At 64.8% G+C, this 24911-nt stretch overlaps 1 protein-coding gene across 5 annotated transcripts in view; it reads right to left on the bottom strand.

Moving 5' to 3' along the window:
* The window catches only part of OSBPL5 (oxysterol binding protein like 5), an 81084-nt gene that overhangs the window by 13133 nt on the left and 43040 nt on the right, over positions 1 to 24911 (bottom strand). For 2 of the 5 annotated variants that reach the window (XM_047878199.1, XM_047878200.1), the window contains exons 2-9: positions 12633 to 12789; positions 10622 to 10704; positions 6217 to 6297; positions 5858 to 5959; positions 4607 to 4810; positions 3835 to 3919; positions 1845 to 2016; positions 1323 to 1518 (exon numbers count right to left, since the gene is read on the bottom strand). In XM_047878199.1, the coding sequence (XP_047734155.1) occupies positions 1323 to 1518; positions 1845 to 2016; positions 3835 to 3919; positions 4607 to 4810; positions 5858 to 5959; positions 6217 to 6297; positions 10622 to 10704; positions 12633 to 12789 (1080 nt within the window). Of the gene's footprint in view, positions 1 to 1322; positions 1519 to 1844; positions 2017 to 3834; positions 3920 to 4606; positions 4811 to 5857; positions 5960 to 6216; positions 6298 to 10621; positions 10705 to 12632; positions 12790 to 15917; positions 16068 to 22883; positions 23146 to 23957; positions 23983 to 24911 lie in introns of those variants that run through there. The other 3 variants (XM_047878198.1, XM_047878197.1, XM_047878201.1) reach the window with 3 other exon arrangements.

Below are 24911 nucleotides of genomic sequence, written 5' to 3'. Positions count from 1 at the left end.
TCTGGGCCTGCGCTTCCTTTAAAAATAAGGGTCCAGGGTCACACTGCCGGGTGGGGACCGCCCTGGCCCCCGCCTGTCCTTCCCAGTAACACACTCAAGGAGACAGAGCGTGGGGGCTCAGGGCTTTGTCCTTCTGGGTCTGGGCAGCGGGGTCGGGTGACTGCACCTCGCCGTCCACGCCAACCAGCAAACCCTGAGGCAGGCAGAGTCTCAGAGGGTCACGGAGGCGTGGCCAGCTCCGTGGGGCGCTCACAGGACGGGGCAGTACAGCCGGGACACGGGGGAGTCCCACAAAGCCCGGGCGGAAGTCTAGCCCATCATCCCTCCCCGGGGACCCCACCGTCTTCAGCCTTTGATGCCTCTGGCCTGGGGCGGATCTGGACTCAGCTGGTGGGGGGGGGGGGGTCCCCTCAACTGCCTACCCCTGAGCCCCGATGAGGCCCTGAGCTGGATTTGGACCCAGGCAGCCCCTGCACCCCTTCTCCCCAGACTTACTCCTCACAGTGGCCCCTGGGCACCGGCACTGCGGTCGTCCCCACGTTACAGAGGGGACAGGCGACTTACCCGAGCTCACACAGCTGAGCTCACACAGCACAGGCGGGCCGTGAACTCAGGGCTGTGTGTGTCTGTGGCCCAAAGGCAGCCACCCCGAGGGAGGCAGGATCGGTATCTGTCTCCACCCTGCTGGGCCGCCTTACACAAGCTGCTTTGCCTCTCTGTGCTAGCACACCTGTCCTGGGGCCCCTGCCAGGTCTCCCGGGTCCCTCTGTGGAGCCCAGCCTCGTCTGTGCTGGGCCTCTGAAGGGTCCCTCGGGCTGCCCGCTCTCGGCCCCAGGGCCCTCACGTGCATCTCCCCCAGTGTCATGGCCCTGACCCTACCCCCAGCTGCCGGCCTCAAAGGTGAGTCGCCATCGGGCTGGGACCTGCCCGTCCTCCTCCGATGTGTCTTGAGCCCCGCCCCTTGGCCCTCCTCCAGGGCTGCCCGGGACCAAGACGCCCTTGTCGGCCTCCTGACAGAGGCTCCTCCCTAGTGGCTCGGGGTTTCTCCCCCCACTCCTTGGCTTTCTAAAGGCCTCGCTGGACCTCGGCGGGCCCCCACCTAACCCCCCCAGGGTCTTCCCAAACCCTCAGCAGAGTCCTCACGGCCCCCTGGCTCTCTCTGGGTCGTGGACACCACCCTGGTCTGGTCTGGTCCCCCAGCACTCCCACCCCGGGCACTACAATCTCCCGTCCAGGGGCCAGCCGGGCACCGAGGCCTCTGTCTTTTCCGGGGAGGCAGGGGACGGGGCGACACCGGCCGCCCAGGTGGGGAGGGCTCTCACCTCCCCAAACTCCTCGTGGACCTGCTCCACGTACGTGGTCCCCCCGGGCGCCAGGCCCTCCAGGGTCTCCGACTGGACACTCCCGCTCTCGTTCGTCTTTCCGCTGTGGTCCTGGGCCTCGTTGTCCGACTCCTCTGCGTTCTCCCTCTCCGACTTGTCTGAGAAAGCGTCGTTCTCCAGGGAGGAGCCATTCAGCCTGGAAGGGAGGGGCGTGCCGGGGGTCCCAGGTCAGGGGTGCGGCCCGGGCGCCCCCACCCAGGGCGCGGCTCGCTGCCGGCACTGCACCCGCATCCTCGGGTCTAACCCAGTGTGCACGTGAAGAAACTGAGGCCCCCGGGCCCAGTCGGGGTGAAGGAGGCTGCCTCCTGACCTCGGGGTCTGGTGGCCAGGCCTCCATGGTGCCTGCCCCCCTCCCCACATACAAGGAGACCCGCGTGTGAGTCCCGGTGACAGCCAGGGTCCTGGGGTCCCCAGCAGGCCGGAGACCGGGGCTTGACCCCTGCCCACCGCACCCCTGCTCACGGGCACAGGTCTTGGTCGTGGATGGTGGCCGAGGGGGGCAGCCCGCAGAGCGAGGGGGGTGACGCATCCGGCGAGGACCCGGGCTCCCCGTCACGGCCCTGCTTGCACGAGCTGAGTCGCAGGAGGCTGGAACAGCGCAGAGCCAGCTCTAGGGCGTCTAGCCAGCAGCGGCCTGCGGGGGGCAGGGGGGTTGAGCCCACTGCGAGCCCGGGAAGGGCCCCTCCCCTGTGCGTCCCCCACCCCCCTGCAGAGCCTTCCCAGGTGCCCCCGCCACGCAGGTGCACGTGGGCGAGTGCGGGTGGCAGACGTGAACAAGGACGGGGCCTGGCGGCCAGCCCCCGCCCGACTGGGGGAGACGCCCTTCCCTCCCTCAAGGTCACACCTGAGCAAGACCCAGGCACCTGCAGCTTCCGCACACGGGGCCCTGCCTGACGACAGCCGCCTGCCCCAGGCCTGGGGGGCAGGGGTGCGCCTCAGGGGCCCCGGGGCTCCCGCTGGCCCACGGCACAGGCCAGGACCGTGGGCGGCAGGCTGGGGAGGGGGCTGCTGAACGTGGCAGGCAGCCAAGGGCGTCCCAGAGGGAGGGTGGCCCTGAGGCAGAGCCGGCCCAATCCACCCGCCCTCCATCCCTGCTGCCTTCCTGGCGGAGGCTGCCAGCGGGTGAGACCAACAGCGCTCGCGTGTCCCAGGCGGCGCTCACAGCTGTGGGGACGCCTGTCCGCCAAGGTGACCCCCAGTGTCCTGGTGGGATTACTAACAGCGGCCTTCCCACTCACAAGGGCGTCTATGCCCGCACATCACGTGATCAAGCGTTATTCCGAGAAAAGATTCAGGGCTTCGAGGCGTGGGATTAAGGACAGTGACGATACCTCCCTAGTCTGGGCCTTCAAAGTGTGGCCTCTCGGAGAGCGTGACTCTTGTTCCCTAACTTTGAAACCCACAGAATCCTTTGGGGGGCATCCTGGGCCCGGGACTGGGAGGCGAGGGTTTGCAGGGACGGCGGCCCCTGGTTCTCACAGGGGCACCCGGGGTCCTACGGGGTTTCACTGCAGGCTTGATGGGAGCCCGAGCGCCCAGCCCTGGGGGCAGAGGTGGGGGTCACGGGAGCAGCCCCCGCAGGAAAGAGTGGGGACACCGAGGCCTGCTGAGCTCGGGGCTCGCCTCGTCGTTGCCACAAAGGACCAGACACCCCGAATGCTATGCATCCTTTGAGGCCCATTCCCGGGCCCCCTCCTCGTCCTCCAGAAAGCCCACCCTCATACGCACAGGGGCTGTGGACACGGTCCCTCCCTGCTCACGGCGCCCCCGCCCATCTGGGACCCAGCTCACGCTTTAGTCCAATCTGCCTTGTCTGACAGTGGGCTGCTCTCCTTCCCCTGAGACCACGGGCTCCACGAACACGGGGGGGGGGGGGGGGGGGGAGGGGGTCCCTCCTGGGGTGTGGACGGGACAACGTCCACCAGCCCCGCCCCCCTACCGCTCTGGGCCCCGAGGGCTTGAAAGAGGGGCAGCTGCATTTCCCAAGAGCCGCCACTGGAGGGCGCTCCAACAACGCGCGCCGCACTTGGGAGCCCAGGAAACTGGATGGCTCTCCAGACCTCAGGGGTTCCTTGGGGACAGTGTGCCCGTGCCTCAGTTTCCTCGTATGTCAACGGAGGTGAAAACAGTAGAACCTGCTGATTCGACGGGGCCTGGCATGTGCGTGGCGCTCAGCAGCTGCGATCTGGTTGCTTTAAATAAGGTCACTGGGTGGTCGTTACAACTGGGTGGCCGGGCAGTATTCACGTTTTGGCCTGGGGAAACTGAGGCTCCGAGAGGTTACCTCCGAGAGGTAACACGGGCTTGTCCTGTGACATCTGCCTGCGTCCTGCTTGGGCGGCAGCGGGAGGGTCTGGGCAGGGGCCGCGTGTACCTGGTCTGCGATGCCCCCGGGGCGCCCACTCCAGGCGGGGCCCCACCAGGGAGACCCACAGGGCAGCGGGGGACTCACCGTCGGACTCTGAGGCGGCCCTGAAGATCAGGTAGCTGCTGGGGAGGGGCTGTGTGATGGAGCCCACACTCTCACCTTTGGGGCCCTGGAGAGACAGAGAGCCGGCGTCAGCCGAGGGGACACGCAGGCACGGGCAGAGACGCGGGTCACGAGGGGTCACGCAGACGTGCACTGAGACACACGCGGCCTCAGGTCCCCCAGGTGGGGCCAGACCCCCGGCCACGCGGACGCAGCAGGCAGCAAGAGGAGAAGGGGCCCGCGGCTCGGTCCTGGGCTCTCCTGCGGCTCTGGAGTTCTGTCTTCGGGTGGCCGTGATCGGCACGTGCACGTTCAGGGTGCCCGTTCAGCGACACAATGAGTAGCTTTTCACAGCAGAAGTACACCCCCTGCAATCTCTGGGACATACCTACGCTCAAAAAACCATTTGGGCGTTCGTCTGAAATCCTGCCGTACCTGGACAGTCTGGATTTTATCTGGCAACCTGACGGGCAGCCTCCCGGTTAGGAAGGTGCAGCAGGGAGGGCTGGGCTAGGAGCGGCTCACACGGCCCGATTCCTCAGCCTCTGCGCATCGCCGTGTGCTCCGCCCGGGCCGCATCTGGTCCCCGGCCACCGAGAGACCTAACCCACGGCCGGGTGGCGATGGGCCCACAGAGCAGTTGAGATTAGGCTCCTGGCCGCCCCTCGGCGCCCGTCTCTTACTCGGCCCGCCCGCGGGGCCTCGCTCCTCCCGGGGCCCGACCCCCCTGAGCCCTGGGGCCCCCCGGAGGTACCTTCACGGCCCAGACGGACTGGTCCAGCGGGTGGAATAGCTTGAAGCAGAAGCCGTCTTTCTTGGAGGGCCGCTCGATGAGCTCGCAGCAGTGCAACAGGACGGTGCCCACCCACTGGCCCACCTTGGGCGTCTTGTAGATGAGCAGAACGCCAGGCTTCAGCACGCACCACAGCTTGGTCCAGCTCTTCAGCGTCCCGCGGATCTGCGGGGAGGGGCACGGCTGTGGGGGGGGGGGGGGGCGGCGCCCCGGGGGCACCCGGACAGCTTGGGGGCGGAGCTGGGCGGTGGGCGAGGAGCTCAGAAATTACAGTGAATCCAGAGAAATGAAGCGCTGCAGCCAGGAGCAGGTTTCCGGGTGAGGTTCAAGGCCAGATGGGAGCCCCTCCCCCCGCCCCGGAGGACCCAGCAGCCGATGGACTATTGTGATGGTCAGCTTTGTAAATTTTGGAGTTGGTCAGTTCTTGTCTCGCTCCAGAGAAGAATTTCACTGTAGCGCCTAATTTTTTATTTTGTGGGGGGCCAAAAGGAGCCCATGCCGGCCCAAGTCCTAGGCAGGTGACCAGGTGCTGGTACACCTGTCTCGGGGGTCCTTGGTGGCAACCCCGGGGTTCAGCAGCTTTCCCGCCACCTTAGGGTGGGCAGAAAGAAGTCCCAGGAGCTGAGGGACCACCATCACCCCCATCGAAACACAGACTCTAAGCCCAATCCGTGAGGCTGTGATACGGCCTCCCCTCCCCCGCACCCCAGCACGGGGCTTCGTGGCATCCTGGGACCCCCATCCACAGGCCAGGAGCCCCCCCCCCCCACCTCAACTGGACACAGGGTCTCTGCAGATTTCAGCGGGTGAACATGAGGCCACATTGGAGCCGGGTGAGCTCTGATTCAATGACGTTTGGACACAGACACACGGACACAGGAGGGGCCACGTGAAGACAGAGGCAGAGGCTGGAATCAGCAAGCCACAGCCCAGAGCTGCCTGGAGCCCCCCAGAAGCTGGGGAGCAGGAAGGATGCCCCACTAGGGGGCGGGGTGGCCCTGTCCACACCGGATTTCAGGGGCCAGCCCCCGGAACTGGGGGAGAACGCATTCCTGTCTTTAAGCCCCCAGCCTGTGGTCCTTTGCTGGGGCCCCCACGGGACACTGATCCAGACTCACAGTAACAAACATGCCCAACTGCCTCCTGGGTGACTCTGCAATGTCCCCTGGGAAGGCCCGAGACTGGGACAACGTGCCCGCCCGTCTGGCCTACCTTCAGGCTGTCGGCCATGATGACCACGCTGGGGTCCGTCAGGGCGCTGAACAGCTGCTTCGTGGCGCGTTTCTTCTCCTGCCGGTAGTTCTCCTTCTGTGCCTGGGCCCAGGGAACCCAGTGGGCGGGTCAAGGGAGAAGGCCCTGAGCTGGCCCCCGCCCCCGCTCCTCCTGCCAGCCCACCAGCCCACCGGGGCTCCCACCGTCCAGTCTGGGGCAGGGGGAGAAGTGGGGGTGGGGGGGTGGCCAGAGCACAGCCTGCCCCCCTCCCGCTGGCAGGCCGGGCCGTGGTGACCTCACTGGCCCACCCATCTGACAAATGACACACTTGTGTCCCCACTTCCTGGGCCCGTGCCCACCTTGAGAGCTTCCTTCTTGGTGACCTTGGCTGTTGGGGACACACATTCCTTGTCGGACCCATTGTATAGCCTGTATTCTACCTGCAAAAGAGATTCAAGTTGGGGAGAGAAGGGGCATCAGTGTGCATTCTGGGGCTGCAGAGGGCTGGGGGGTGGCCAGGTGCATTCTGGGGCTGCAGAGGGCTGGGGGGTGGCCAGGTGCATTCTGGGGCTGCAGAGGGCTGGGGGTGGCCAGGTGCATTCTGGGGCTGCAGAGGGCTGGGGGGTGGCCAGGTGCATTCTGGGGCTGCAGAGGGCTGGGGGGTGGCCAGGTGCATTCTGGGGCTGCAGAGGGCTGGGGGGTGGCCAGGTGCATTCTGGGGCTGCAGAGGGCTGGGGGGTGGCCAGGTGCATTCTGGGGCTGCAGAGGGCTGGGGGTGGCCAGGTGCATTCTGGGGCTGCAGAGGGCTGGGGGGTGGCCAGGTGCATTCTGGGGCTGCAGAGGGCTGGGGGTGGCCAGGTGCATTCTGGGGCTGCAGAGGGCTGGGGGGCGCCCAGGTGAGCTCTGGGGCTACAGAGGGTTGGGGGGGGCAGCCAGGTGCATTCTGGGGCTGCAGAGGGCTGGGGGTGGCCAAGTGCATTCTGGGGCTGCAGAGGGCTGGGGGGTGGCCAGGTGCATTCTGGGGCTGCAGAGGGCTGAGGGGCGCCCAGGTGAGCTCTGGGGCTACAGAAGGTTGGGGGGGGGCAGCCAGGTGCATTCTGGGGATGCAGAGGGCTGGGGGTGGCCAGGTGGGCTGGAGGCCAAGAGAACCAGAGAGATCAGAGAAAGGTACTGTCCTCACACCCGTCCAACACCCTCTGTTCAGTTTATCAGCAGTGGTGGGGGCCGAGGGTACAGAGACGGACAAGTCAGGGAGGCTGAGGACAGCAGGTGGACAGGAGCTCAGGGGTGCCGGGAAGCATCCACCCTAGCCACTGCCGTGTGTCCAGCCTCTGGGGGGGGGCACACGTGCAGAGGGGACTCTCACTCCTGGTGCCCTGGGAGCTGCTGAGTGGTGGGCAATGCCCAAGCCCTGTCCTGAGCCCAGACCAGAGCCGAGGATGAGGCACAGCCTGCCAGGCCCGCTGGACACGCTGCACGGGCTGAGAGCAGTAATCCAGGATCTGGGGCTGGAAGGGGCTGCGGTCCTTTAACAGATAGAGAAACTGAGGCCCTGCGGGTGGAGAAAAGGCCAGGACTAAAGGCTAAGAGGCGGAGGGCGGAGCAAACTGTGGCCCGAATCCCGCCCCCCGCCCCCTTTCTGTTCAGCCTGTGAGCTCAGAACGGTTTCAACTTTTTAAGTGGCCAAAAAAACGTCCAGAGAATAATATTTTGTGAGACGTGAAAATCCTATGGTTCGTGGCCGCTTCTCCCCTGAGAAGCTTCAGAAGCTTCAGGCCCTGGGGGTGGAAAGGAGGGGCAGGCCACCACAAGTGACAGAGCTGCGAGAGCCGTGGGTCATCATCATCGTCCACATCCCGCAGATGAGACTGTGGCACAGAGAGGCTCCGAGCCTGCCCAGGGTCACACAGCTCGTGAGGGCCGAGCTGGGGCTGAGTCACAGGAAGGACAGGGGTGCCTGCGGCCTCTAGAGCCCAGTCTCGGAGCTGAAGCTCGGGTGACGGCGTGCATGCCAGACTTGGCGGGTGACAAGTCTCTTGGGGGCCGGGACTGAGCTACAGAGACGCTCCCGGTTGTCCTCCTGGGGAGCCGGGCCTCTCACGCACCGTGCCCCAGCCCCCTTAGCACATGCTGTTCCCCCAGCCTGGAATGCTGTTCCCTGTCGCTGGGTCCTCAGGCCCCACTGAGCCACTCCCGAGAAGGAAGACAGCTCTGACCGCCCTGCTGCCTTCAGACCCTGACATACCTGCCCCCGGCCGGCCCCACACCTTTTACAATGACCGCCACGCAGGCAGTCCTGTCTGTTGTCTAGAACTCCTGCCAGGGAAGTTCCATCCCAGCACACGCCCCGCCCCGGCAGCTGGGGGTTTGGTGAGCATCCTGGATGAATGAATGAATGAGTGAATGAATGAACGATCCTGCCACCCAGCTCTCCTCCAGATGTGACTCAAAGGAGTGGGGTTTGTTTTAAGCAGCAGAGGAAGAGACACAGGCTCTGGGGCCTGGGGACCGGGGGAGGGGTGGGGGGGTGCGGCGGGGGGGGGGGGCCGGATGGAGCAGAACAGAAGTACTTGCAGTCACGTATCTGACCAGAGTCTAAGGTCTGGCATATATAAAGAGCGCTTACGACCCAACAACAAAGACAACACAACTCGAAGGCGGGCAGAGAACCCGAACAGACATTTCTCCAAGGAGACATCTGGTCGGTCAAGAAGCCCCGGACGGATCATCAGTCATTAGCAACACGCAAGTCAGAGCCGCCGGGAGCACCACAAAACGATGGAGGAGAACCCGGAAAGTACAAACGTGCTGAGAACGTGAACAAGGGGAGCCCTCCCTCGTCGCTGGTGGGGTCGTGAAACGGTGCAGGGCTGTGGGAGCCAGTTTGGCATTCCCCGAAAAGCTGACCACAGAATGCTTTAGAATTCCCCATGACCCCAGAACGACCGTCTGGCCCAGCAACAGAACAAGTAAGCCTCTGAAGGGTTTCCGTCTGGGGGACGGAGAGGTTTCGGAACGACCCAGCACCGAGCACCCACTAAACACCACTGAGTTGTGCACCTAACACAGCGGGTTTGGGGATGTTTGACTTGGCCCCACGAGGAAGATGACAAGATCTGTATTAGCTTGTACCTTTTCCCAAGCCGCGTCCTCACAGCAGCCCCAGGTTGCCCTACGGCATCTGGGGTCCCCCCGCCAGGGGCCGACATGTTACGGGTGGCCTTGTCTCGTCTGGCGCTGTCCCCCCCCCCCCGCCAGGTCGGACGCACCAGAGAGCAGGACGTCGTTCTCTCCGTGAGCCCGACGCAGCACCCCAGCAGCGCGTGCCCCTCGGGAGACGCTCAGACACGGTTACGGAACGGACCGGATCTGAAATTTGAACAAGTCAAGGGTTGCTGCCAGTGTCTGTGTTTTATTGGCTCGTAGAAAGACACAGCTGTGTTTCCAGAGTTGTTACGCCATAAACTTGTGTCTTGAGAAAATAAGTAGCCCAAGTGGTCCCCCCCTGCCAGGGAACAGCATTGAGCCTTAAAAAGGAAGGGCGTTCTGACACCCGCTACGGCGTGGATGGACCTCGGGGACGTGATGCTGATTGAAACAGGCCGGTCACAGAAGGTCAGATCCTGCGGGATTTCACTGGTACGGGGACCTCACGAACTCACATCCATAAAGACAGAAAGCAGACAGTGGGCGTCAGGGCTGGGGGAGGGGGGGGGTAGTGTTTTAATGGGATGGAGTTTCGTTTCGGAAGACGGAAGGTTCCGGTCGTGGATGGGGGACGGCGGCACAACAGAGTTGAACGTGCTTAATGCCACCCGGAGCTGCGCGCTCAGAAACGGGTAGGGCGGTAAATCTGGGTTATGCGTGTTATACTGTAATTAAAAATGAAAAAATTAAATTAAATACAAATAAGTAAGCAAATAACTACGCTCTGCCTCCTCCTCCCCAGCTGGCGGCCCTGGGGGCCAGGGAAGGGACACGCGGTCTCCAGCAGGTGGGGGGCACCCACCAAAGGTTTGGTTTCTTCTTCGCCCGAGGCAGACACAAGGACAGACCACGAGAGCCACAGCAAGCCCTCCTTTGCTGGATGAGGCCACGAGGCCCCAGGGGAGCAAGGCAGTCACTCGAGATCACACAGGGTCGCAGGTGGTCGGGCAGGGGGCCAACCGCCTGTCTGTCTGCACTGCTCCCCAGCCCCATGGCAAGAAGCCAGAGCCACCAACCCCCGTCAACGTCTGGGGACCCTGGCCTGAGACCCTCTGGGGGACAGAAGGGTACGCCTAACACCCTCCACGCACTGCCCGGGGCCTCGGCGCCTGCCCTGGACCAGAGGTTCTGCCTGGAAGGGCACAGCCGTGCCTGGGCCAGGAGAGGCTGGCCTGGGAGGCCCGCGGGGCGTGTGGGCGCGTGGGCTTCCAGAACTCGCCCTGTGGAGGGTGTACCCGGTGGAGGGAGCGCCGAGGCAAAGGCAGAGGGAGGGGAGGCTCGGCGGTTTGCCTACAACAGAAAGACTCCGCGGACTCCTCTTAGAATCTCCTGTCCCCGAATGCCACCGAGCAGCCCAAGCCTTGGTCCGGCCCCGGGCCTCCCCGGCCCGTGTTTTGCCACAAAGGCGGCTTCGATGACACAGCCCACGGCACTGTTTGTGACTCCGCCCCAGCCTTCCTTCCCAGACGCGCAGGCCGGGGTTCAGAGCCACTCCTCCGGGCCCGGGTGGGCTGGGGACGGCAGGCTGTCCCCTTCCTCCCACGGCCAGGCTCTTACCGGTGGCCCCTTGGTGGCAGAGCCCGGGGTCGGGGGCCCTTCATCCCTCGGCAGCGGCTGGCCATTGGGCTCCAAGTCCTTCCCTGCAAGAGAGCAGCTGGAGTGAGGACCTGGGCACAGGGAGGAGCCCGGGCACCCTGGGCGCGGAACGTCCTTCGAGGACCGTAAGGCCAGGCCCGCGCTTTCAGGGGAGGAACGCGGTGTCCAGGTTTGGAGGCCCATGGTGGGTTCAGGGTGCCTGGACCGCGCCTGGCCTGCCCTCTCTCCCTAACCTTCTGGGAGCTGGACTCTGGGAGGGAGGTGGCCGGGCACTGTCCCTGCACCTCGACCTGGCAGGTGCCCGTTTTCCTGTCCAGCTTGGTTGAGGGCAAGGGAGAGAAAGGGGAGACGTCCGGATTCAGTCCCGGGGAAACAGCCGCCCTTGCCTAGCTCCTTCTGTCCTGAACGGGGCTTCCGAGGCTGCGGTTTATGGGCAGGAGGAAGAAGGGCTGGTCTCGGGCTCACAGCCGGGTCCCTGTGCTGAGGAGCAGAGGTGGTAACCGCTGGGGGAGAACCATCCCGGTGGGGCGGGGACACAGGTGTCCCCAGACCCAGCCCTGGCAGGGGCTCCACAGACCCACCTCCCGGAGCCCCTGGGGGGCCGGGGGGCCGGGGACCGAGAGCCATGCCCTGCAGAAGAGCCAGTATGGCCACCTGGGGAAATGATTCTGTCCTGGGGGGCCCGGCTTCACCAGGGCAGCGAAGGCCCTAGGACAGAGGCCACTCAAGGTGCCTGGCCTTCCCGCCCCGGCAGGGATGCTGCCTCGCTGCCTCTGCTTCTGCAAAGCCCCCTGCGCCCTGACCCGAGGCCCGGGCTGGGCGGTGAGCACGGGGCTTTCCCCACCTCCAAGGTGCCCTCTCCTCCAGGCCCCCTCGATTCAAGGGCTGTCCTGGGGGGCTCCCCTGGCCTCTGTCGCCTCCCAGCGTGGGTGACGCCTGCTGGGGGATCCTCCCAGCTCAAGGGAGCTCCTCTTGGAACTGGCTCCTCTCCTCCGTCCACACCCACCTCCTCACCCCTGCCCCCAGGACCTGACCTCCCCTCCTGAGAAAAGGTCTTCACCTGCCGGGTTCCACACTGCATGGGGCGGCCACTCTGGGGACCAAAGACCTCTGAGACCGGCCACCAACTGGGATGTGTCCTTCCCACCCCCTCCACCCCCTGCTCCCGAGAGGGCATGGCAGCAGAGAAGAGATGTCAGCTTTATTTCCCTAGGTGTCCTGTGCCCTGGCCCGTGAGACCTGACACAGCATGTTCCTATCTGCTCGTGAGACTGGGTGGGATGTCCCCAGAAGCCCCTCACGTCCTGACAGCCTATTGGCCTGAGGCTCTCCCGGTGGCAGGTGGGGGCAGGACGGACACTGCGGCCGGGAACAGCTGGGGCGTCCCTCTCCTCCCTCCCGAAGCTGGCAGCGGCCGAGGGGCGGGCAGGCCGAGGAGGCGATGTCTCCCAGGATGGGGGGGGAGGCGGGCCCTCTGGGGCAGCAGTCACAGACACACAGACGGCGCTCAGCTTGGGCTCTGCTGGGCGGGCCCGGGAGGCACGAGGAGCTGGGGTGGCGGGGACCTGGGACCGGGCAAGCCCCAGCAGGTACGGGTGACCCGGTCCCCTGCGTGCTCAGTGCTTCACCCACCGGCGGCCTGAGGGCACCCAGTCTGGACTGTTCCCTCCCAGAGCCCGGGACTCCTTTGTAACTGGGAGCTCACATCCCCATTTCACAGAGGAGGAAACTGAGCCCCAGAGAGGCCCTGAGGCTGGCCCAGGGTCACCCAGCCAGAACTGGGGCGGGGGTTCAGGGGGCCTGTCTCAGGAGGGCAGGTTTGGGGCCGCCACACCACACGGCCTCTCCACGGACGAACTGCCCCATAATGCGGGCGAGGGAGCCCCCTGCTGACCTCCCATGACGCCACGGTGGATGGGGCTTAATCGCCCTCGCTGACCAGGACAAAACCCGGGAAGCCGCGGGCACTGACCTGGGCCGAGAGGGTAGAGCTCATTCTCTCCACTGAAGACCAGATTCCGGGTGAGCTTCCGGGGGTCGGTTTTCTGGGGGGTGGAGGAAGGTGGACACAGAGAGAAACGGCGCCTGAGGAAGGCCTCCTCCTTCATGGCCTGGGCGCTGGGAGGCTTCTGGAAGGAAGGATGGGAGAGAGGCGGTCACACCTCACGCTGAGAGCGGGGAGCCCAGGGGCCGGCGGGCATCCTCCCACCCGCCCCGTCTTAGGGGCACGGAGACACTTCCCGGAGTCCGGAGTGGCGGGCGTCACCCCGTCTTATACTCAGGCCCTCACTTGGGGCGTCTCAGGAGTAGACGAGGAGGGCCTGGCGGAGGCGGGGAGGGGGGGGCGGGACCCACCGGCAAGCAGGGAGTGGTCGCCAGGGGAAGACCACGCCCCTGTGGGAAAGACCACGCCCCCGCGGGTAGCCCCGCCCACCCAGACGAGCCCCCCACCTTGCTCTGGGGACACCGCACCCCCAGGCCAGCACTCCCTTGGCTCTGCAGGACCCTGGCTGCAGCCAAGTGGACCTGAGATGTGCCATGGACCCAGGCCAGGCCACCAGACCCGCCCTCCCCGGTGACGGAGCCATTCGAGGGGAGATGGCCGCTGACGCACACAGGGGAGGCGGCCGAGAGAGAAGGGCTGTGCGGTCCACAACCCACAGCGCCGGGGGCAGCTGGCCCCGCCTGCACATCCTGCCTCCTGCACCCCCTGCCCCTGGCTCTCCTCCCTCTGCCTCGGCGCCTCCTGGGGGTCTCTGTTGCAGGCGCCCCAACAACGTCCACCGAGAGAGAACGCAGGTGTGCTGAGAGCCAGAGGCACCCCAGTTCACACCCTGCCCTGGCTCTCCCGAAGGAGCTTCCTCCCTGCCCCAGGCACAGCCCAGCCCATCACTCACGAGCAGGCCTGGGCCTCCTCCCAGATCCTCCTGCCCTGGGCAGGCCTGGGGCAAGCGGTCGACATAAGTCCCCGACCGTCAGCCCATTTTATAGATGAGGAAATCAAGGCTCGGAGAGCTGGAGGCCTTGCCCTGTGGTCATGGCCCGGTGGGTGGTGGCACAGCAGGGACCCTGACTCCTAATCCCATGCTCCGTCCCCTCCCTGAGGACATGCTCCGTGAAGGCTCACTGACCCATCTCTCCTCCAGGTCTGGGGCTGCACCACCTCCCTGGGTGGGCCCGTGGCTTCCTGCCAAACCCAAGACAAAGGCCCCATTTCCTCCCAAGGCCCTGGGCTTTCAGGGCGGGGGCTCAGACACAGAGCCTTTCCTGCTATGACTGGGCGGGGCTCCGGAGTGGGCGGGGCCCAGGGCATCGGGTGGTGGCCCGGGACCTCCTCCCGTGGCAGCCCCAGAGCCTTCTCTGTGTCCCCCCGCCCCCCGAGGGTCAGAGTGAGGGGCTCCCAGCCCTTCCCTTCCTAACCACTATCTTGTCACCTGGCTAAGCTGGTTACCTTTGCTGTTTGGGATTTGGGCCCAAGGTCACACAGCTAGTAACTGGAGAGGCCTGTGTTTGAGCCAATTGGGACCGATTCAGAACCCAGCTCCTGGCCGACGCTCCCACTACCTCAGCTGGGCTTCTAGCAAACCCGCTGCTGGGCCAGAAGGACGGGCATCTGGGGGGCCCAGCCCTGCCGATCAGTGTCAGTGGACACTTCTAGCCTGCCAGGAAGCCAGCACCGGAGACGAGGCCCAGCTGACTGACTGACTCATCCGGCTGATTTTCCAAGCACCCAGGTTGGTGGCCAAGACGAGTCAGACATGAACTTGACCTGCAGGGGCCCCCAGGGGGGATGATGAGGGGTGATGGCCCAGGTAGGCCTCCCTCACCTGGGGTCTCACCGGTCTTAGTGGTTAAGTCTTACAGACTTGGTGCAGGTGGAGGGACTCTTGTCCACACTGCCTGAGCCTGGCTTACAGCTCAGTCTCAGCTCCCAGCTGGCCCATCTGCCCCGGCTCCACCCAAAGCAGAGTAGAGATGGCGTGAGGATCCTGGCTGCCTTCTCAGACCCTATAGGTGCCTTCCCCCAGCACTTCTAATGGCCAGTGGGACTCTAGTCTGTGAGCTGCACCATCCACCCATGTACACCATCCTCCTTCCCTCCCCCTTCCATCCATCCACCTGTCCATCCACCCGTCCATCCATCTATCCCTCCAATCATTTATCCATCCATCCATCCATCCCCCCACCCATCCCCCCATCCATCCATCCATCCATCCATCCCTCCAATCATTTATCCAATCATTTATCCATCCATCCATCCATCCATCCATCCATCCCCCCACCCATCCATCCATCCGTCCATCCATCCATCCATCCATCCATCCATCCATCCCCCCACCCATCCACCCATCCATCCATCCATCCATCCGTCCATCCATCCACCCACCCATCCACCCATCCATCCATCCATCCATCCATCCCCCCACCCACCCACCTGTCCATCCGTCCATCCATCCATCCACCCACCCATCTGTCCATCCACCCACCTATCCATCCCTCCAATCATTTATCCATCCATCCATCCATCCATCCATCCATCCACTCACCCACCCATCCATCTGTCCGTCCATCCATCCACCCACCCACCCATTCATCGATCCATTTATCCACCCACCCACCCACTTGTCCATCCGTCCATCCTTCCATCCACCCACCTACCCATTCATCCATCCAATCATTTAACCACCCACCCACCCATCCATCCATCCACCTACCCACCCACCTGTCCATCCGTCCATCCATCCACCCACCCATCTGTCTATCCACCCACCCATCCATCCATCCCTCCAATCATTTATCCATCCATCTGTCCATCCATCCATCTACACATCTGTCTGTCTATCCATCCATCCATCCACTCACCTACCCATCCATCCATCCATCCAGCCAGCCAGCCAGCCAGCCAGCCATTCATCCATCCAATCATGTATCCAGCCAGCCAGCCAGCTGCCCATTTGCCTATCTATCCATCTATCCACCCAACCTCTCATCGCTCCCTCCCTCCCTCCTCCATGGATCTTTCCAGCCAGTCAGCTGAGTAGTCCTCCTTTTCTCCCCACTTCCTTCCTATTGGCCCAACACATCAGAGGTGACCTTCAAACAATTGAACTGTTCTATGGACACCCTCCAATCCGAATGCAATGCAGGTGTGCACCAGTGAATGTCCCCTCTGTGTCCTGACACCCCAGAAGAGTGCTGGGGCCCCTATAAGCCGCCTCTGACCTGCCCAGACGGGGAGGGGTCTCTGAATTCGTACCTCCCTTTGTTGTCCCACCCTTGGCTGCTGTTGACTCTGGGTGCTTGATCTCTGCTGTGGGCAAGGCAGGGGTGAGGCGTTGGGGAGGGGGTGCTGTTGCGTCCACTGCAAAAGTTAATCCGGGTCACATCTCCCCAGTGGCTCCCGGCCCAGAGAACACAGGCCAGCCTCAGTCCCCTGGCCCCTGTCTTCCAGCCCCTCCACAGCCCCACCCTTCCTCCCACTTACTCTCCCAGCCACACGGGCCCCTTTCTGTCCCTGGAGAATGCAGAGCCCGTTCCCCGAGGGCCTCTGCTCTGGACCGTCCCCCCTGGAATGCCGTCACCCACACCCCCGCCTGGCGGGGTCCTTCCCACACTCAGCTGCAACGTTGCCTTCCAGAGGGCCGGCCCCCTCGCCCCTCACACAGCAAATTCTCCACATAGCGCTCCGAGCTCCAGAGCCTTCTCCCTGGGGTTCCTTTCTTCTCCACTAGCTTTTCCCACAGGACACAGGTCCTAAGAGAGGAGTGGTGTCTGACCGTCCTGTTCACTGTCTATCCAGTGCATGCCAGGAGCAGGGACTCGCGGCCTGCCCCAGAGGCCCCTGGGGCGAATGAAGGCTGTGCGGCCAACGTCCCTGGGCCTCGTTCCTCCTTCTCTGCAGGGCAGGGCAGGGTCCTCAGAGAGGTGGCCAGGGTGGGTTTGGGGCAGATCTCCATCGTGGCCCTGGAGAGGGTCCTGTCCCCACCTGCCCGCCACGCCAGGGGTGATGCGAGCACCAGAGGACCGCGGCCCCGCCCTCCGGGTGCCGGCAGGGGCGGTGGAGGGGGTGGGTCTGGCACAGGGAGGCCTCCTGAGGATGAAACGGAAGGCTTGCAGGCCCTGGGAGTGCAGCCCCCATGCAGCCCGGGGAAGGAAGGGGGTGCTGAGGAACGGGGGAACGTGACGACACAGACCCCCCCAGCTGAGCCAGCCCCAACCTGGGGCCGCACTCACGGTGGGCAGCCGTCCCCTCTGTCCCTCACTGCCTGCCAGGTTGCTCTCCAGGCCCGGGGTCCAGCTGCTCAAGGGCGCAGGGGCACTCCCTCTGGTCTCCCATCTGGGGCCTGAGAGCCCCCCCACATCAGTGGGCGACGGGTCCCACGCGGGGCTGGCCCCGAACACGCAGGTACAGGTCAGGCTGTGCCCCTGGCTGGGCCAGCCCGGCGTCCCTGAGTTGACATCCTCGTTTGGGCACCTGCCAGGTGACATGCTCTCTGATGCTGGGCCAAGGCCAACAGCAAGGCCTGGGGAGTGGGCACGGAGCCCACCCCGCCCCCACCCCGGCACACTCCCAGCCCCCACTGGAACCTGCCTTCTGGGCAGTTTCCTGCCCCCAAGCCCTGTCCCCTCCACCAGCACCCAGACGCCCACCTTCGAGCTAGAACAATGGGATCCTTATAAAGAAAGGTCACTGGTGCCTTATCAGGGCTCCGCAGGCGGGACGCACAGCCCGGTTATCTGGGCCAAAACCCGCCAAGCCTCAGCTCTCCGTGGGAAGGCCTGAGACAGAGAAGGAATCCAGCAGGATCCAGCAGAATGGACGCACCTCCCACTCCACCCGCAGGCGCACAAGTGGGGGTACGGTTCTGACCACATTCCCCCGGTCCCCCCACAGATGCCTGGGGACCACACACAGAGCTGGGGAGAGGGGTCCAGCCCCACTGCCGACGGCTGTGTGCCCCAGCTCGCCCGTTTCGCTCCAAGTCCCTGGCATGCACTATTTGTAAATGGAGGTTTCTTCTGAGCAGGGGAGGGCAAAGCCCCAGACCCGCGGGGGCCCAGGGAGGGGCCCACAGGGGCCTGGTGAGCTCTCAGACCAGGGGCCAGAGTGACGGGTCCGGCCCAGCCGTGCTGGGGGCAAGAGCAGAGGCTCCCAGGCAGGGGGGACAGGGCTCAGGTCAACAGCGGCTCTTTGTCACCGATGGGAGCAGAGAAGCAGGGCCTCGTCGCCTGGCTCCCACCACCACCGCCGCCAGCGTGGCTGGGCTCATACCTTTGCCTGAATGCAGGGGACCGTAAAAGGCTGCGGGAAAAACGCTCCAAAGTCACAGACAGGCTCAGGGATGAAGCGACATAAGCCCCCTCGCCGTTTGGCTCTCTGACCTCACAGCCAATGCACAGGGAAGGACAGCAGCCATCAGTTAGAAGACAGCAGCCATCAGTTGGAAGACAGCAGCCACCCTGTCAACAACACCCCCTTACGTTCCAGAAACCTGCTAAGGTCCCAAGGCTAGTGGCCGTGAGGACCCTGCTGAGGGGAAAAACCACCCAGGTCTCCAGAGCCACGCCAGGGAGGCCACCCTACGCTCCAGCCCAGCAGCTGCTCTGGTCCCTCCAGAGGGCAGACACCAGCACGAGTTTCCAGAAGCGTGCCGGGCTGCCGTCCCCTGGCTGGACCGACCACTTGGCTCAACCTGGGCAGGGTGAGAAGGCCCCAGGGGAGTGGCAGCCTCTTCAGGACATCCCAGCATGCACTTTGGTGTGTGGGGGCTGGTCCTTCGAGGTCTCCCGGTGCCCACCTGGACTGGTGTTCGGGCCCCAAGGGGCTTTGGGACTGGGGTGTTCCCAGTCTACCTGCTGTGCTGATGACCCTCAAGGTGCCCCTGGGCCCTTTCACACGTGGTCCCCCATCAGATGCAATGCAATGGCGCCCAAGAGGCAGGGAGGGAGAGAAGGTCTCAATGTCCTGTTGAAAAGATGCAGAAACCAAGGCCCCCAGAGGGAAAATGACCAGTGTAAGGCCCCGTGGCATAAGCCAGGCCCTCTCTAGTGGCACAGCTTCAAGCCCCGAGTCCCTTCTGTGCTGTGGAGGGCTGAAGCCAGGGCCAGAATGGAGGGGAGGGGGCCAGGCTCCGGTGGGGGGGTGGTCAGCAGAAGCGGGGCCTCCCCCAGAGAGACATTTCCCAGCCGTGGCTGTGGAGTGTGGAGGAACGCGGGGCGGGGGCAGGAAGTGGCCTGCCGGCCTGGGCGTTTCTCAGGCTGACTCAGCTGGGTCATGCGGCTGTGGGTTAGGGCCGGGTTCTGGCATCCGCCCACCTGGCCTCCTGACCGACACCGGGCCAACTGCAAGCTGAGGGCCGGGGTCAGCTGGCCTGGGCACCGCCCACACGCACTGCCCGGTGCACACCATTCCCACCCGGTTCTGGGAGCCCCAGTCCCCGGGCTGGGCTCCCTGTGGTGCCCTGAAGGCCTGACCCCACCATGTCCCCCCCAGATCCTGCGGCTGTCCCGACTGAAGGGGGCTGATTTTCAGAGGCAGACTGTAATCCCCTCTGGGGCGGGGGTGCAGTGGGGAGGGCCACCGCAAGAGGGGGCATCAGGAGCCCAGCTAGGAGACCTGGGCCCGCGGCGGTCAGGGACCCCGCCCCACCCTCCCACACCTGGAGCAGGGAGGTGGGTTGGGGCCCAGGAGCGACCTCACGCCCCCTCTGGAAGAGGAAGCCCATGTGGGGGGCCTGGCCTCCGTCTGCAAGTCCTGGACGTACCTGGGCGGGGGGTGGGGGGTGGGGGGGACCTGCCCGGGGTGCTGAAGCCCTCTCTCTGGGCGCCCCCACCGCCCGGCTCTCCCCCCCGGGGAGGAGGCCCCACGGGCCGCTGTCTGCCCTGGTAGGGGGACTGACGGCCCCGCAGTTAGGTGGCCGCCGCAGTGGGGGCACACGGCCAAAGCTGGGGCGCTTCTGCCTGGAGCCGGCTGCTCGTCTTCCCTTATTATGGGGCTGGAGCCTCGCGTGTGGGCAGACAACTCCCGCAAGAAAGCTGGAGAAAGTGGGTCACGGGCTGCAGTGAGCCACAGCTCACGTGTGCCTCACTCCCCCCGAGGCTGGGGCCCCAGGGGCTGCAGCAGGCTGGGGCGGGGGTACAGTGCAGGGAGGCGGGTCACTGCGGACCCCAGGGGCTCGGGCCAGCCTCCCCTCTCCTCCAGACCCCTCCAGCCTCAGTGTCCCCCACTGCCCGCCCCCACATCCCCCCATGGGACCCTCTGCAGCTACTCCTGCTCAGGAGACTCTGGGGTCGGCAGGTGTCGGCCCTTCCCGAGGGGAAGGGGGACCCTGCGGAGGGGGGGAAGCCGAGGGCTGGGGCCGCACCCTGCTGGGGACCCTGGGAGGGGGAGAGTGTGCAGGCAGGGATGCCCCCAGGTGGATCTCCCTCTGCGGAGGGGAACCGGGGGTCCCTCAACAGCGGTCACCACCTTGGACTCCACCGGCAGGCTGAGCCCTCAGGAGGGAGGAGGGTGGTTCCGGGGCCCCCTGCCCGGTCGGGCCGCCCGGTTTGCTGGGCGTCTCAGGAAGGGGAGGCCGACAAGGAGGCCCAGCTAGTTCTGCACCCCGGACGGACCGTTCCCCTCTCCAAAGAAGGGTGTTCTTACGCACGCGGCCCCTTCACCGGTTCTGTCGTGGGTCGTCTTAGACGCCAGCCTGCCTGGCCCCAGGCTGCTCGGCGCTGGGTGGGAGGCGCCCTGGCACGCTCAGGGGACACGCGCCCCGGATCTTGAAGGACCCCCTGTGCCCAGCCCCTGGTCCCGTGCTCCTGGGCATGTGGGGTCTGTGCGAACGTCACGTCCAGTTTTCACACAATGTAAATCCCACCTGGGCAGTGCCCGAGGCTGTTCTGGGGCACGACCGGAGCATCATGGCTGCACCACGTCCACCAGCCCAGCTGGCCTTGGGGCCCCCCCACCCGCCATCAGAAAGGGGGGCGGCCTGGACCCCTGGGGATGGGCAACATACTACACACACCTGCTGCACAGAGTCAAGTCAGCGACGGGGGGGCTCCTGGCTCCCCATCCTCTGGGCTTGCACACCAGCCTGCACACACACACACACACACACACGAGAACCCTAACCCATACACTCGGACATGGTGCTGTTCTCACTTCCTGCCACAGTCGTCGACAGGAGCCCACAAAGAGAACACGAGTGGGACAGGACGGAAGGCAGCCCCTGTCGGGGCACACGGGCCATTCCACTGCTCTGTGCCGTGGTTTCCCGGTCTGTGACAGGCCGATGACGGTACGGACGTGGAGGGCCGCTGTGCAGGCTAACAGACGAGGCTCAGGAAAGGTTTAGAAGGGCTGCGTGTGCTGTTTGCCAGGAAACGCGAACTACCACTGTTTGTGACGCTAAGCCCTAAAGAAATAAGCCTGGTGGCTCAGGAGCGCGGGGACGCCACAGGGACGCCACGGGGACGCCACGGGGACCGAGACGGCGAGCGCCAGGGCCAGCAGAAACCAGCACAGTCTCCCTCCCCGGGTGGAATGAGGCTGGGGGAGCGGGGGGCTCCGGAAGGCGCGGGAGAGACCGCGAACAGTGCCCACGAAACGCAAAGGTGGGACGTGCACGCGGGGACCCTCGGTGGGTTCGCACGGCGGCCCGGGGAATCGGGCTGCTGGACGCCACGCAGTAATTATGCTCCATCCTGTCCCAGAACCAGCCTCGGGCACGGTCCAGGCGGAATCTACCTTGAACAACGCGGGATTCCCACAGGCCCCTTCCCCGCTCCCCACTCGCCGGCTGCGGGCATCTCCTTCCCACGTGCACCATTCATTTAGTGCCCGTGGTCCGGCCACACGAGGGCTGAGATGGCAGCGTGAGCGGAAGTCGGGGGCAAAATGATCGAGCCTCTGCCACAACTGACCGTCTCAAATAGGTAACACGGAAGACACGTGTCCGGCGGCCGCCTATTCGGTGGACAATTCTATTGCCCCCTCCTTCATGCCCCACCGGACCCGGACTCCACAAAACCACTCCCAGGCCACGCGGGTCCCGGGTCAGGGTGAAGCTTCCTTCCTAACGGACCCCTCCAGACTCTCCCCTGCAGGGGACAGGGCTCCAGATCTGGGCGGGAGCACCTCCCTGCCCCGGACGGCAGCGGAACCCCGGGCCCGCGCGGTCCCCTCTGCCCCTCCGTGCACGCGGGGTCAACGGAGCCACCTGGGAGCGCTGCTCAGGGATCTGAGCCATGCCCGGCTGCAGCTCCCCCACTCGCAGGAGCCGCCAAGGACCCGAGACAGGTGGGACCACCACCCAGAGCCGCGGCTGCTCCTGCCAAAGGCCAAACGTGTCTCCCGGCCCGAGTGCAGGGGTGCAGAAACCCCCTGCCTCCCTCCCGCCCACCTGGAAATGGGCGGTAGCCGGCTTCCTCCAGGAGAACCTGCCCTGGGACGGGACGTGCACCCCCACACTCCCCCCTCCCCATCCTACACGGGCTCAGCCCCCAGGCTCCCAGGTCCCCCGCAGACTGGAGCTTCCAGAAGGGCTCAAGCTCCTGCCCGCAGAGCACTGAGGTGGGAGCAGGTTTCACGGGGTTTTGCGGCGTGGAGGGGCCCAAGGGAGGCCTGGCTTCCCCGACGTGGACGGCGAATCCTTGTATAAACTGGAAACTCCCTGCTCAGCGGCGGGTGCCGGTTCTCACACAGCAGAAGCTCCACCAACGTGTGCCCGCCACCCCTGCGCTCTGTCCTCACTGGCACCGGATGCTGAGTGAGTCAGCAGGTGGGCGGCAGGCACGATCCCCCCCACGTCTGCCTCCCACTCTGTCCAGGGGCTGGGAGGATCCAAGTCTGGAAAGCAAAGCAAAAAAAAAAAAAAAAAAAAAAAACCCAAGCATTCAAACGCTCCCTTCGCATGCCTTCTCTCCATTTCACGGATGCAGTAACTGAGGCCCGAGAACCAGCTGACTCGGCCAGGGCCACGCGGCCGGTTCGTGGAGGGCCTCCCCGCTCCCAGCTCGCCCGGAGCAGGTGGTGCTGGGCCCCCCACATCGCCCACTTCTGCGGGGACTGTTCCGGGAGCCGGGACCGGAACTCCAGAGAGGGAACGTTTGCCGGGCTGCGTCTTTGCGATGTCCCCAGGCTTCCCGGCCCTGGGTGAGAGCCCAGGACCCCGCTGGGTGGACAGGCCGTCCTCCCCCCCGCCACTCCCAGGCCTGCGCTCAGCGGGCCCACCTCTGCCGACTCCCACTGTGCGCTGTGCCATCCTCCCCCTCGCGCAGCCTGGCCCTGCAGGTTTTCATCCATCCGGCGAGCAGCCGACGGGGTCTCCCAGGGGTCCGGGCCCCCCCTCCCTTCAGCCTCCAGCGTGAAGCCTTATTCCCCCGCGGACCGGCTGGGCAGGCCGCCGCTGGGGTACGAGCCGCAGCCCTGCCGTCTGGGCCGCTCTGCTAACCAACCGTGGCGAGCTCCTGGTGACCCGGAGCTGGGCACCCCCGGTCCCCGCCTCCACCAGCCCCGCCCTGCTGGCTTACGGGGAAACTGGTTCTGGCAGAAGTCATGTGTCTGGAGGAGAAAGTGGCCCTGCCAGTCAGGTGGGACCACGGTGGCACAGAGCCAAGCACCCTCTGCCCCTCCCGCCACGGTGGGGACGGTCCAGGAAGGTGACGTGACGGCTCAAGGATGCGGTGCCCAAAAGGCCCCCAGGACCTGCCACCAGCCCGGAGCCAACCCCAGGTGGGGGCACCCAGCCTCCTGGGGAGAAAGTGTCAGGAGACACTGGCCTGACCCGTGAAACACGGGGGGCCATGCCTCGGGTCCCCGAAGAGGCCAAAAGGGAAACGAAGACGTATTCCACACAGCGATGTGGGCACCCACGTTCAGTCACGACGGCCCGGGCACCTGCCGGCGGGTGGACGGGTGAGCCTCGGCCCATCCACGCCAGGGACTGTTCTCCATCCGCGAAAAGAGTAAAGTATTGTAACCCCGTCCACAGGCCCTGGAGGGCTGTGTCAGGAACTCGGGCAGAGGCACTTGTGTGGGGTGGGGCACGGTTTCTGTTTTAAAAAGTTGAATTTCCACCGGGGCATGTGGGTGGCTCCATTGGTGGAGCGTCCAACTTCACTCAGGTCACAATCTCACGGTTCATGGGTTCAAGCCCCGTGTCGGGCTCTGTGCTGACTGCTCGGAGCCTGGAGCCTCCTTCACATTCTGTGTCTCCCTCTCTCTCTGCCCCTCCCCTGCTCACGCTCTGTCTGTCTCTCTCTCAAAAATAAACAAACATTAAAAAGTTGAATTTTCACAACTTACCACATCTCCACTGACCATCATCCCCACGCGTGGCACTGACCCATGACCCTCTCTCTAGCAGCCTTGTTGGCACGCCTGAGCCACTTTACGGACACTGAAGCAGCGACCATCCAGCCCCGAGTCCTGCCACCTGTGAGCCATCCAGTGGAGTCGCTGAGACATGGAGAAGGAACCCCTGATGACCCAGGTCGCCGAGCGTGGGTCCCCCAGAGCTATCAGGACTGAGAAACCGCTGTGGGGGAGATGAGAAGGCTTATTCCCAATGTCCCGAGACCTACATTTGGGTCTGTTCCCGACACACGGGTCACACTGTAAGATGACAGGTCCCGAGACACGAAGCGCTAAGCAGGCGCCTCGTGAGCAACAGGGGACAGCTAAAAATGATACCGAGAGTGACAAAGAGCTGGTCCTGGGTCATGACATGTCCTTTTGGGTCAGGATGGACACCCGTCCTGCCACGTCAGGTCCTGACGGCCCGCTGTCCCTTCCTCGGCGCCTGCCTCCCGGGACGCCCCAGGGAACCCAGCCTGCCAGTTGGGGCCCCGCCCTGGGCACCTGCATTGGCACACAAAAGCCTCAGCTCTGTGTCGGGGACAGCCTGTTCCGGCCCCCGGGAGGTGGTGCTCGGGGGAGCTTCCCGGTGGCTCCCCAGCCCACGTGGGGTCAGACGCCCCAGTCACGTCCTGAGACCACAGGGCCACCCCCTCCAGGCTCTCTGACCCGGCGGGTAAAGGGAAGAAGCGTCCCTCCAGCCTCTGCAGTCACATGGCCCTCCCCTGTGTGTCTGTCTTAATATCCCTTTCCTTTCTCTTAAAGGCCACTGGATTTAGGGTCCACCGGACAATCCAGGACGATCTCATACCAAGACCCTCCATCTGTAAATCCTTAATTCCAAGCAAGGTCATGTGCAAGCAAGGTCACATTCACGGACTCGGGGGCTAGGACTAGGACAGA

The sequence above is a fragment of the Prionailurus viverrinus genome, chromosome D1 (assembly GCF_022837055.1).
Source record: "Prionailurus viverrinus isolate Anna chromosome D1, UM_Priviv_1.0, whole genome shotgun sequence".
Classification (NCBI taxonomy): domain Eukaryota; kingdom Metazoa; phylum Chordata; class Mammalia; order Carnivora; family Felidae; genus Prionailurus; species Prionailurus viverrinus.
This window is presented reverse-complemented; position numbering and strand designations above follow the sequence as displayed.